The following is a 13,432-nucleotide window of genomic DNA, read 5'->3' as shown; positions in this document are numbered from 1 at the left end:
TCTCGGATCCTATCCGCGGAGTAGACCACGAAACGCTTGATCTCCAAGATAACCTCATGTATCGAGAGTATCCGGTTCGCATTCTTGATCAAGTAGAGCGTGCCACTCGACGTCATAACATCAAGTTTCTCAAGGTTCAGTGGTCTCATCATTCTGAGAGAGAAGCTACTTGGGAGCGAGAAGATCGTCTTCGACTGGAGTACCCCACTTTCTTTCCGTCGACCCCTGAATCTCGGGACGAGATTCTTTCAAGTGGGGGCGAGTTGTCACATTCCTAGTTCTGGTATGCTTGAGGCTAGCTAGTCATGTGTGCTTCATGTTTAAATTCCATTTAAAATTTGAAATGAGGATTTGTGAAACCCTCAGAATCATCTCTGGAAATGACCTAGATAAAATTGCTCCAAAAGGGTCAAAGAAAATGTTCATGTTGCTCTATGAAAATATTGGACAGAGATAAAAATCAAACCAATATTTTTAGGAGCTCATAAGTATTTATTTTGGGCATTTGGAATTAATGCATAATTATTTGCATTGGATATATATTTGTTATATATATAATATATGTCCAAAAATTATGCCATTTGTTGAGGAGCTCTGGAATAATACCACTAGTTCCTACAAAAATTGGTATAAGTAAATAAAATGATTTAGTATTTCTATTAAATCAAAACATATGTCAGAAAAATAGAAAAGAAAAATAAATAGAAAAAAAAGGACTTACCTCCGGCCGGGCACTGTCCGGCCTGGCCTGGTCCAGTGGCCCAACAGGCCGGCCCAGCCGACTGGCCAGTGCCAGTCGTCTCTCCACCATGCCAGGAGGATAGGGACGTGTGCCCGCGGCGTGCACGCACGCGTCCGGCCACCTCCTGGTCGCCTGCCTGCTTCCCTCCCCCCCCCCGCCACATCGACGCCGCGGATAGATGCGCGGGTGCCGTCTGGATCAAGCCCTCCCCTTGTTTCACTCCCTCTCCCTCTCTGCCGCTCTCTCTCTCGCTAGCCGAGCACTGCCGTCGCTGCCGCTCGCCGTAGCCGTAGCCACCGCGCCCCTCGAGAGCATCTGACACGTCCCCGAGCTCCGCGCCGTCGTCCTTGTCCTCCCTGTAAAGCCACGCGTCGCCGGACGCCCCGTGGAGCCGTCACCATCGCCATCTTCGCCTCCGGCCGCCGTGGATCCCCATCGCCGCCCCGCCGACTCCAGCCCTTCCCCGAGCTCGCCGACGACGCCGACGAGTCCGCCGTGAGCATCTCCCCATTTCCCCTCTCTTCTCCCCCTCGATCCCGCGTCGTAGCCGTCGTTTCCACCATGGCCGAAGCCATTGCCGCCGCAGCTCCTCGCCGTCGTGGCCACAGCCGCGCGCGCTCACAACGGAGCGTCTCACCGTGCTCAGGAAGCTCCCAGGAGCCTAACGCACACACCCACTCGCCCTCTCGTGCACCGTAGCACCAACCCCAACCCCGACCGAGCTTCGGCCGCCGCCGAGCTCATCGCCGGCGCCACTCCGGCCACTCCCCGGCCGAGCCACCACCACGGTTGGATGCGGACGAGCGTCCGCATCCCGTAGCTGTGCTTCGTGCGTCAAACGGAGCCCTGTGGGCGATTTCCGCGGTGCCCCGCCGTCTCGGGCCTTGCCGGCGGCTTAATGCCGGTGAGGTTTGACCCTTTGACCTCGCCGGCCCGTCAGGTGGGCCCCATGGGTCAGGTGATTAGCTTAAGGCTAATCACCATCTAACTAACCCGACACTGACAGTGGGGCCCTGTGCCCTAATATTTTAATTAGATTAGTATAAAACCCCCGATTAACGCTTAGACACTGACGTGTGGACCCCACACGTCAGGTTTGACCCTGGTCAGCCCCGGTTGACCTGCCGACGTCGTGATGTCGTCATGCTGACGCAGTTATCCATTTTCTGGATTTAAATTAAATCAGGAAATTCCAGAAAATGATTTAAACTTCAAAAAATCATAGAAATTCAACCGTAACTCAGATTGAAATAATTTATATATGAAAAATTATCAGAAAAATGCAATCTTTCCATCTGTACTAGTTTCATGCACGACAAACCAACTTATACCTACTGTATAAGAGAAAACATGTAAATGGCATTTATAAAGAGTTAATTTGGAGTTGCATTTGAACTCTTGGTTCAAATGAACTTCAACCAAATGATTGCTAGCTGCATTAGCTCAAACAACATCACATCTACATGCCATGTTCATGCATCATATTGTTGCATATGCTTGTGTATTGATTGTCGACACTGTTCCTTCTCGATAGGTCCTGCTCCGGAGAGTGTTCCAGAGTACCTGTCTGAGGAGCAGTGCCCCCTTGTTGATCTACCAGGCAAGCAAACCCCCTTGTTCATTCCGATACAATCCTACTCTCTCGCTCCTGCTCTCATTTATTGCATTAGCACAACAACGATTCAATTGCTACTTTGTGCTGCGGTAGTTGAACCCATTCCTCTGCATGACCTGTCATTGCCACAGTAAATAGTTGAAACCCACTAGCATGTGTAGGAGTTGATTGAGCCATGTTGTGTTCCTACCATGCTATGCCTGCTATTGCTTAGAGTTGTGTCAGGTCTGATTCATTGGGAATGAATTGGAGTGCAGTGTTCTATGTTCTGATGCTGAGAGTGAAGTGTGTGAACACGATTTGGTAAAGGTAGCGGTGAGAGGCCATGTAGGAGTACATGGTGGGTTGTCTCACTAGAACCGTCCTTAAGCACTGAGTTCTGTGTATGTTGTCCAATGACTAGCTACTACCACGCATTGGAATGCTTAAGTGCCCCTCTCGACTTATTAACCCACTTGATCTCTGTCCAGGAGTCGCAACTAGTTTCTGGTGTTTGTAGGTAGTGCTATTTTTCTACCAAGTGGCACCCGACGGGGTGGGCTTGGGACAGACTAGGCACACGTGGCCTGGTGTACCGAGTGGCATCCGGATGGTGGGCTCGGGAACCCTGCACACATCGTTTGGGGCCGTGAGCGTAACCCCGGCCGGATCTCCTTGCGGATGGAACCCGAATAGGCGATAAACCTGGACTAGAGTCTTGTGTGGTTAGTCAAGTCGTGGCCGACACGCTCGCCAGGCTTCCGCTTGAAGGTTGCCGAGTTACATGACGTGTACATGGCGGTAAGTGGCAAGAGCGTGTGTGAAGAAGTACACCCCTGCAGGGTTAACATGATCTATTCGAATAGCCGGGTCCGCGGTTATGGACTTCTTGGATGCTTACATGGTACATAGACAACTTGAAGTGGATACTATAAAATGCTCAAGACAAGTGTGAGTACTATGGATGGCCTTCTCGTAGGGAGACGGGGATGAATCCATAGTAGTGTATTGTGTGGTGGTTAGTGGACTCGTGTACGTTGTCTCACCTCAAGAGTTTCTCGTAGTCGTAGAACAGGATAGCCACTGAGTCAAAGCTGGCTCGCTGCAACTAAACCCCACATTACCTTCTTGATACAAATGCATGTATTATAGATCTGATGTAAGTCTTGCTGAGTACCTTTGTACTCATGTTGCTTTATTTATGTTTTTGCAGCGGAGACTTTGGTCTTTCTAGTGTTCTCGTGGACTTCGACGAGTAGCTTGTACCTCAGCTACTATCTTGATCGGATGTTGTAGATAGTCAGGCTCTTTAGCCTTTTCATTTGTAGATGTCTGTACTCAGACATGTAATGCTTCCGCTTGTTGCTTGTTTGCTCTGACTGTTGGGTCATGTGACCCCTGTTTGTAATAAATGTTATGATGGCTCTTCTAAGCCTTTATCTACATGAGTTGTTGAGTTATGCTGTGATGCCATGTTGTACAGCACATACTTGCATGTTATGCGTACGTGTAATGTGTATTGCTATGTGTGGGATCTGACTATCTAGTTGTTTATTCTTAGTAGCCTCTCTTACCGGGAAATGTCTCATAGTGTTTCCACTAAGCCCTGGTAGCTTGCTACTGCTCCGGAACACTTAGGCTGGCCGGCATGTGTCCTTCTTCGTTCCTGTGTCTGTCCCTTCGGAGAAATGTCACGCAGTGTCTACCGGAGTCCTGTTAGCCTGCTACAGCCCGGTTTACCGGAGTCCTGCTAGCCCAGTTGCTACAGCCGGGATTCACTCGCTGATGACCGACACGTTCGATGTTGGGTCATGTATGTCTGTCCCTGTAAGTTGGTGCCACTTTGGGTTCATGACTAGCCATGTCAGCCCGGGTTCTTTGTCATATGGATGCTAGCGACACTATCGTATACGTGTGCCAAAAGGCGCAAACGGTCCCGGGCATGATAAGGAGACACCCGTGGGAATACCGTGCGTGAGGCCGCAAAGTGATATGAGGTGTTACATGCTAAATCGGTGTGGCATAGAATCGGGGTCCTGACGGCACCCTGAGAGAACAAGGGGCGGGATCTTTATGGGGAAAAACAATGAAAAAAAGAGAGTGTTAAGCAAAAGGAGCGACTAAAGGAGAAGACGTCCCACCGTTTCGTTAGTGCCTTTTGGCTCTGGCATGGAGTATTGGCGTATGCGACTATCGAATGCTATGTCATTAAGATGCTGATTAGAACATCACTTCATGTACGGGATGAAAACACTTTTCCTCACCTTTATTGGTCGGGTTCAGTAGCGACGAATTTACGACATTATCCTTGTTAAAGGCGTTGTCTATTGGTTATTTTGTTGATCTTCATTGGCTGGCCTCGACAAGCAACATGACAATCATTATTCATGTCATCTTCGGTTGGATGTGGCAAAGATGGCACAAGGAAGTGTATGCCCTCTGAAGGCGTTGTTACAGAAGAAGTTGACTTGTAGGTGTTTTTTCATATCTTGTAATGTTTTTGCCATTGTTGCCTTTGCTTTGTACTCTCTTTTTGGTTGTGTGCATCACGTTTATGCAGAGGCCTACCTCCTTTCTTTAAAAGGAGGTCATTTGGAGAGGGAAAGGACAACACTCTCTAAGCATCAGGCCATCTTCAGGAACTTCTACCACACACATGGGCCGACCTCGTCAGTCCAGCAATGGTTGCCTTCCATTTTACTTCATCGGCTCTGACGGCAGATTCAGGGGGTATTTTAGCCATAGTTCCTTCTCCCTAAACATGGCTTTGGCCACATCAGCAGAGGGGAGCTTCTGGCAACCACTCACAGAGATGCAGTGATTTCCTCCACTCATTCTCGTGCGCTTTTCGAGCATATGGTCTTCCACTGAGAACATGCTTTTGCAATGTTCTTCAGGATCACCTATAAACTAATCCAAGTGCTATTGTTGAAATACAGATCATTCCTACGTCTGCGGATAGCCCAGAGGGTTGCGACGTGGACAAGATTAATAGTCTGATTCTTTTAGTTACCAGCCCATGGCCTAGCTATACCTTCATAGGTGAGAAGTGGGACAATACAAGCCAGAGCAATCTTTCAAATCTCTACTGATAAAACACAATCAAAGGACATATGAGAGCAAGATTCTGCCTCACTACGGTGCTAGCATGAAAAATCATCAAGCTGCTGCCTCTTGATCAAGTTGTCTCTACTGAGCAACTTATTATGAGAAAGAAGCCAAAGAAGTATGTGTATTTTAGGCGGTACATTTAATTGCCAAATAGCTATTCCCTCCGTCCCATAATATAAGAGCGTTTTTGGCACTATATTCAAGGGTGTAGTGTCCAAAACGCTCTTATATTATTGAACGGAGGAAGTAGCACATATACAGGAACAACCCCCCCTAAAACGTTCATGATGTGAGGGCATGGATCCATCACTTTTCATACAATATTATAAATCCCGTTTTCATATAAGTCTATTATCCCGAGCCCCGTGTCGCTCCCCGCGAGCGGCCCGGGCGCTAACCCTAGCCGCCGGGCACCGCCGCCACCCATCCCCCCCTCCTCCCCCGCCGCCGCCGGCGAGCGCCGCCCGGGCAAAGCCCGTGTGGTGTCGGCGGCGGCGGGCTCTTCCACTCCCGCTCGCGAGGTGGGCTGCACGGGGCAGCTGCGCCAAGCGGACGAGGCCGGCGCGAGGCGTTGCGGCGTGTGGCTGTGCGTGGGCCGGCACTGCTCGGCACGCCATGGTCGCGGCGTGGGAGCCGTGGGGCTCGAGGTATCCAGCCCACGCGGCTCTGGCGTCGAGGGTGCGCGCTGTGGCGGGCTTGGCTGCGCTGGGAGGCGCCATGCTCGCGCGCCGGGGATCCGGATCTGGCGCCTTGATGCCGCGTCGTGGCTCTGGCGGCCCGGATCTGGTGAGCCCGTGGGGCCCCGCGGCTGGCGGCCCGCCTGCGGCTCGGATCCATGGCGGCAGCCATGGCTGGTGGCACGCAACGCAGCTTGGCGGCGAGCGGCGCCGGCGTGGACAGGTGGACCAATTCCCTGGCCATGTGGATGGCGGGGAGGTGGTGGGCTTCGGCTGTGGCGGCGATTCCTCGCTGGATGTTGGTGGCCATGGTGATGTTCGTCCTCGACCCCGATCTACTCCGATCTGCAACGGATCCGGCCCTTGGTGGCTTCGGTCACCGTTCTTGGTGCTGGCCTTGCAGATCCGGTGGCTGGAAGGGTTTCAGGGGAATCTCTTGGCCGGCGTGGCGGCCACTCCAATGGCAGTGCCTTTGGGTGTTGCTTTCCTCGTTGGAGGCTTCGGAGAGGACCTCCTTCCTTCCACCCCTCCCAGGAGCTCAGGTGAAAACCTCAGAACCTCCAGTTCCAAGCGACGACGACAACGCGGTGCCGTGCTCCTTACTGAAGGCGTTGCTCGGGGGCTGCTCAAGTGGCGGTGGAAGTGGCGGCGGTTTGGTGTCGACACATGCATTCTGGTCAGCTTCATCTTGAAGGCTGCGATGACGCAGGCGACGCTCGTCTGGTGGAGCTACTGCCGATGGTCGAGGCATCGTCGGCAGTCTGCGCCATCAGGTTCGGGGTGCTCAGGGGGAAACCCCAGATCTGGGTCTTCCGGATCGGATGATGATAGCGTTCTATCGCTTACCCTTCTGGGGGCATCGCCTTGGAGCAAGTGCTGGCTGGAAGGATGGTGGAGCGGTCTTTCATCTCACACTTTGATGGCGGCGGAGATTGATGGCATGGCGCTGTGGAGACTTGGCGTCCGATGTGTGGAGATGGGCTCGCGCAGGAGGAGGTTGCTGTCTGGCGTCATGGTGACGTCGATGGCTGAGTGGCCAGACAAGGTAGAAGCCTCAATATGATCTGAAGACCTGTGAAAGATGGCGGCGACGACACACGAGTGCGTCTGACCGGATTGTGCCCCAGACCTGGTATGTGGCTCGGCTGGGGCCTCCGAATGAGTTTCGGCTTCCGGCTTTTGATGTTAGGCTTAGGTGAGTGGTTTGGGTAGTGGCTCAGCTAGCACCCCTTCATCATTTTGGATAGGAGTAGCGGCATATGTTGCCAAGATGGTGGATTCAGACACATTGTTATAATACTTTGTAAGGTCCTCGATAATAATCAATAAAGTGGCCGTATGCATCTTCCAGATGCAGAGGCCGGGGGTCATCCTCCTTTTCTTAAAAAATAAGAAAAATATAAACTAAACACCCACATTTCATCATTTGTGTACTTTAGGAGACTCTGCTTATTTTGCTTCCAAGCGCATCCTCTGACTCTAAGATCGATCATAGTACTTAGTAAGGAAGGATTCCCAAGGCCCTTCCGTACTCGACGACGTTGTCATATATCTGATCCAGGTTCTTGTACTTGTACTCAAACCCTTCCTTGACGAGCTTCGCCGACGAAACGCACACTCTCGGCTTCTCGGGGAGATCGCCGAACCTGAAGACAAACAAACACACACTTCAATGCACGAGCTTTGGAACTCGCCATTACCAGAAGGGACGAGTCAAGACATTCGTGCGTACCGATCTGTATCGACGTTGTACTGCGGGTACTTTGCAGCCAAGAACCGGGCTAGCTCCACGGCAGTGGTGTTGACGCTGGAGACGATGTACCGCCCCGACGCAGCCTCCTCCTCGGCGACGAACAGCTCGGCGCGGCAGAGGTCGTCGATGTGGACCATCGGGATCGAGCCCGACGCCCTCTGAATGTGTTCCAGGATGCCGACTCTCGTATCATCGCCTAATATCGTAGCACGCACGTCATGTAACGCACATGTATATCGGTCCGACAGAGTGTGTCTGCTGGTATGTTGAATCATTTCAAGCCTCACCGGATAGCAGGGAGAGGACGTGTCCGACGCTGGTGAGGACATCCGCCGCCGGCGCCTCGCCGACGACGACGACGGGGCACACGGTGACGAGGCTGATGCCGTTCTCCTCCGCGAACGCGCACGCCGCCTTCTCCAGAAGCACCTTCGACACAGGGTACGCCTGCGATATGGCACTCGAACACGATGATGACTGATGAGTAACATCGTTTCATTTTCCACTGAAATGATTGGAACAGATGAAAAACAACGAATGTTCACATATGTGTACCCAAGGACCGGTCTTTGTTGATTTGAGGAACTCCACGTCGGACCAGGATTCCTCGTCAAGGACATGGCCATCGCCTTCCAGCGGCCGGCTGGACACCGCGGCCGCCGACGACGTCAGGACCACGCGCCTCACCGTCCCCGCTCTCACGCACGACCTCATCACGTTCAGGGTTCCGTAGACGGCCGGCTCGATCACGTCTTTCTGCCATCACCGGATGAATTATAAGCGTGAAAAATGCGTCTAGTCGAGGAACTGATTGACACAACTGAAAGTGAGTTTGGTGGTTGACGTTTTACCTCAGGGTTTTCTGCTTCGAGGTTCACCGGAGCCGCGACGAGGAAGGCGTAGTCGCAGCCGGCAACGGCGTGGTCGAAGCTGCCCTCTTCATTCAGATCGGCGCGAAAGACCTCCAAGGGGCCGAGCGCTGCCAAGGCCTTGAGATGCGCGTTCTTCTCCGCGTCATCTGAGAATCCAAAACATCACGACGCATATGTGACCAGTTTCATTCAGAGGCTCGGTCAGTAACCAATTACCGGGGTTTCTGACGGTGGTCTTCACGGCGTAGCCCTTCTCCAGCAGCATCTTGACGAGCGCCGATGCGATGTACCCGCTGCCTCCAGTGACGCACGCCGTCTTCCTCCTCGCCGTCCCATCGCTCGCCGCCGACGCCATATCCCCGGTGATCACTGCTCTGCAGTTCGCCTGGCAACAACTCGAGCACGGGAGCTCTGTTCTGTGAGGCGACTCGATGATGCTCGCACTCTGCACTCACGTGCATTTATGTACAGATATCATGGCTGAAGGTTGACAGGCAAGTCGAGATTTCAGGATGCCCAACGACCAGCGTGGGCTGCAACAGAAAATACGGCGAGGAGCGTAACGTGCTGCCGGCCAAAAAGATGTTGTTGACTAGAAGATGTTGAGCATCTCAAGAAGCAAACCAAATGACGTTGCGGGTAGGAGTAACTATACAATTCTCACCAAATGAAACAAATGGATTCAATTTAGCCTCTCTTGCATGCTGTTTTTTAGGGTTGGAAGTGGAGGAGCAAGAACAAATGTTGCATGTCAATGGATGATGTATTTGGTCATGTCTCAGGCCAGAAGGAGTGACAGGATTAATTACAATCACAACAAGAAGGAAATAGAGAAGGGAGCAACAAATCGCAGCACACATTAGGGTACAGATCGCCAGATTTGACTAGGAACAAGAAAGATTGTTGGTGGAAAGATGAATCAAAGCCAATAAATCAGTTTTCCATGCAATTTCTTGTCAGCATCTACAACCAGGCGTCCCAAACCCGCCTCATACGCCTGTGTGGGCCGCCCAATCACTGACCGGTCACGATTTTTTGACCCAGACAGCCCCCTCTAACGATCCTCAAACGCCTAGCCTGACCGGCACCCCTCATATCCAATCCAAAAATAGGGCGGATACGGGGGCGTCCGGGCACGCCCGTCACGGCGGACCCAACAACTCGAATTGCACCAAATCCACCCCCAAGACCTGCCGGATTCATTTGATATCTCCTCCCTTCTTCCTCCTCTGCATCGTCCGTCTCACAGCTCCGCCGCCGCGCGCGCTCTGCAGCCGTTCCTAGCCTCCACACCACCAGATCCGGCAGAGTAGTCCTCTCTCCCTCCTCGCCGCTCGGGACGTCTTCGCCGGCCCGGACGCCACTGCGGTACATCCGGCTACTTTCTGGCTTCGTCTTGCGGTTAATGTGTTCGACACATTGTCTGGTCGAATTTTTTGTGATTTTATTAGGGAAAACAATGGATTTCGACGGATGTGGAGTATGGACCGACGAACCTTGATCAAATGATTCAAGATGAGTTCTTTGATTCCTCGGATTCGGACGAAGAAGTGGACATGATCATGCTCATGAGCATGCAAGAGGAAATGGACCAACAAGTGGAGCACATCCTCAACTTCAAGGGCTGAATCAAAGGGAGAAGAGGGATCAACCGGGATAGGGTGTCCGGAGCAAAGCTATTGCGCAGGGACTACTTTGTTCCCAATCCTACTTTCCCGGATGATCCATGGTTTCGTGGTCGTTTTCGCATCCGGAAACGATTATTTTTGCACACCGTGGAGGGAGTGGAGGCACATGACGATTACTTCAAGCTCACAAGGGATTGCTGTGAACAACACTCTTTTCTCTGCCAAGCAAAAGTGCATGGCTGCTTTGAGGATGCTTTCACTTGGTACTGTTGTAGATGCCGTTGGTGAGATGGTCAAGATGGGGGAGAGCACGTGCTTGAATACTATTGTCAAGTTTGCCCGCGCCATGGTAGTGGTGTTTGGACCTAAGTATCTCAGAAAACCAAATGTGCGGGACAGGGAGAGGTTGTTGGCTATTGGAGATGATGTAGGGTGGAACCCTATGGGCCGATCTTTCACGATAGGGAAATTCCCAAAGAACAAGATGAACACACGAGGGAAAACGCGAGGGGAAACAAGAGGAAACACTCAAATCAACGAGGTTCGATTACACATGTGCTAGATCCGAGAACACAACGAGACACACGATCCAAGGACAACCAGGGATGATACAAACGGTACATAGTCCTTCCCGATCTGTGAGGAGACGAGGTCTTGAATCCACGAGGGTATCTTCCCTTTCGGGGTCTTGAATCCACTATTGGTTAACATTGCATGAAAAACAAAAATAATTCTATGCACACTCAAGATCTATCCATGGAGATGCATAGCTACGAGAGGGAAGAGTGTGTCTATCTACCCTCGTACACCGTTAAGCGGAAGCGTTTATCAACGCGGTTGATGTAGTCGAACACCTTCGTGATCCAACCGATCAAGTACCAAACATATGGCACCTCCGCGTTCAGCACACGTTCAGCTCGATGACGTCCTCGCGTTCTTGATCCAGCAAGACGGGCGAAGTAGTAGATGAGTTCCGGCAGCACGATGGCGTGGTGACGGTGATGATGCAACTATCTCCGCAGGGCTTCGCGGACCACTACAAAAATATGACCGAGGATGAACTAGAGGGAGAGGGGCGCCGCACACGGCTTGGGTATCGTGGTGTGTGTTGCCCTTCTCCCTCCTCTCATATATATATATATATATATATGTGTGTGTGTGTGTGTGTGTGTGTGTGTGTGTGTGTGTGTGTGTGTGTTTGTGTGTGTGGAGGGGGAGAGGAGGCAACCCTAGGGCACCCCAAGTGGCCGCGGCTACCCTAGAGGCATGCCTAGCCCCCCTCCATATTTGAACATGGGGGGGGAGGAAAGGGGGGCTGGCTGCCTTAGGGCGCCTCCCCCTTCCTTCCTGTCGTGAGAACGGATCTGACAGTAGAGGTAGGAGAGGTTGTACACTCGGATTTACGAGTTCAGGCCCCTCTCGGGGGAGGTAAAAGCCCTACGTCTCGGTGTTGCGGGAGCTTTGTTTCATTGGAGTGTTGAGTTACAGGGGGTGTGAACCCTTGTGCAAGAGGGGAGGGGTGGCTTATATAGAGTCTGCTGACCCCTCGCAATCCTCAGTTACACAAGGGTTCAAGGAGAGAATAAAGGCACGAACGTTACTGGAAACGCCCGTGTTTAATAGTCTTTATAGCGACGGAGTGATCGTCTAGCCGTTGCCATCCTGAGGTGGCTCTAGTTCTTCTGGTCTTCGAGTGAAATCTTGTACTCCGAGTGAATAACGACGGTCGAGTGGAAGTGGGACAACTGAGTGGATCTTCTGTCGAGTGAGTTGCACTCTGTGGTCATTTCAGTAGGTATCTCCTTTCTAACTTTGTAGGTATTGGCCTCTTGCATAGTGTCCTTAGGTAGGGCATGTAGGTCAGGTCTAAGACTGTACCCTAGGTACATGGTATCGTCATTAGCCCCCGAATGGATCGAGGTCCGAGTGAAGAAGGATTGAAGCTGATTTCGACCCGACTCAATGTCTCGGAGACACTTTTTAGGAGTCTGAAAGTATACGAGCTTGTTAAATCCTCTGTCAGTTGCCTTGATCGATTCTGGCTTCTTGAGTATCTGAGTCAAATAAATAGCAGAACAGGGAACAGAATGGGTTTGGATATCTCTGACGCAATCGATTGATTTGCTGGACCCGGATTTTGTGGGATTTGAAATTTGGATAAGCGTGCGGGCCGGCTGCAACGCGGTAAGCGGGGCAAGTGTGGAGGGACTCCTCGATCTTTGCCCCACCTTTTTCGCCACGTATCAGGCTGGTGCCGGTTGTGGGATGCGTTGAGATTGCGCTGGCCCATAGGTCATCCACTCGGACATGTGGGTATAAAAGACGAGACAGCCGAGGCGTGCAACAGTGTCCTACACTTTTCCCCTTTCTTCTCTGTCTCTCCGCCTCATCCACCTCAGTGCAGTGCCACCCCGTTCGCTTTCATGGACCACCGCGGAGATGGTGAAGGACAAGACGGAGGCGCTGGAGCGCGCCAAGAAGGGGGGCAAGGAGAAGAAGGGGTCGAGCTCGCGGCCCACTCTGCTGCTGGACTGGCTCCAAGGCGATTGGATCCCCTCGTCGGTCACGGAGGAAGATCTCCAGGGGCTCGTCGTCGACGGCTTGTTGGCCCCTGGCTCCTGGAGGCTGCCGAAGGGGGAGTTCGTGAAGGAAATATGCCCTAGAGGCAATAATAAAGTTATTGTTTATTTCCTTATTTCATGATAAATGTTTATTATTCATGCTAGAATTGTATTAAACCGGAAACTTAGTACATGTGTGAATGCATAGACAAAACATAGTGTCCCTAGTATGCCTCTACTTGACTGGCTCGTTAATCAAAGATGGTTATGTTTCCTAACCATAGGCATGTGTTGTCATTTGATGAAGGGGATCACCTCATTAGGAGAATGATGTGATGGACATGACCCATCCGTTAGCTTAGAATTATGATTGTTATAGTTTCATTGCTACTGCTTTCTTCATGACTTATACATGTTCCTCATATTATGAGATTATGCAACTCCTGAATATCGGAGGAACACCTTGTGTGCTATCAAACGTCACAAAATAACTG

General features: G+C 51.6%; 1 protein-coding gene across 1 annotated transcript; it reads right to left on the bottom strand.

Moving 5' to 3' along the window:
• Positions 1–7,441: 7,441 nt before the first annotated feature.
• Positions 7,442–9,164, bottom strand: LOC123046889 (anthocyanidin reductase ((2S)-flavan-3-ol-forming)-like). Its single transcript, XM_044470325.1, has 6 exons — positions 8,966–9,164; positions 8,729–8,895; positions 8,433–8,633; positions 8,165–8,324; positions 7,857–8,073; positions 7,442–7,770 (listed from the first exon to the last, which is right to left on the bottom strand). Exons 1-6 carry the CDS (start codon positions 9,102–9,104, stop codon positions 7,623–7,625), a joined length of 1,032 nt encoding a protein of 343 aa, XP_044326260.1. The 5' UTR covers positions 9,105–9,164; the 3' UTR covers positions 7,442–7,622.
• Between the last annotated feature and the right edge of the window lie 4,268 nt (positions 9,165–13,432).

Source organism: Triticum aestivum, chromosome 2B (genome assembly GCF_018294505.1).
Source record: "Triticum aestivum cultivar Chinese Spring chromosome 2B, IWGSC CS RefSeq v2.1, whole genome shotgun sequence".
In the NCBI taxonomy this organism is placed as follows: domain Eukaryota; kingdom Viridiplantae; phylum Streptophyta; class Magnoliopsida; order Poales; family Poaceae; genus Triticum; species Triticum aestivum.
The sequence above is the reverse complement of the archived record's forward strand: the minus strand, read 5'-3'. Positions and strand labels throughout refer to the sequence as shown.

Bases quoted from the DNA above. Each gene is read 5' to 3' on its own strand.
- LOC123046889 (XM_044470325.1), bottom strand. From the start codon at position 9,104: ATGGCGTCGGCGGCGAGCGATGGGACGGCGAGGAGGAAGACGGCGTGC. The intron at 8,634-8,728 runs GTAAAACGTCAA...CGGTGATGGCAG, and splicing joins TCGAAGCAGAAAACCCTGAG to AAAGACGTGATCGAGCCGGC. The intron at 8,325-8,432 runs GTACACATATGT...GCCATATCGCAG, and splicing joins CAACAAAGACCGGTCCTTGG to GCGTACCCTGTGTCGAAGGT.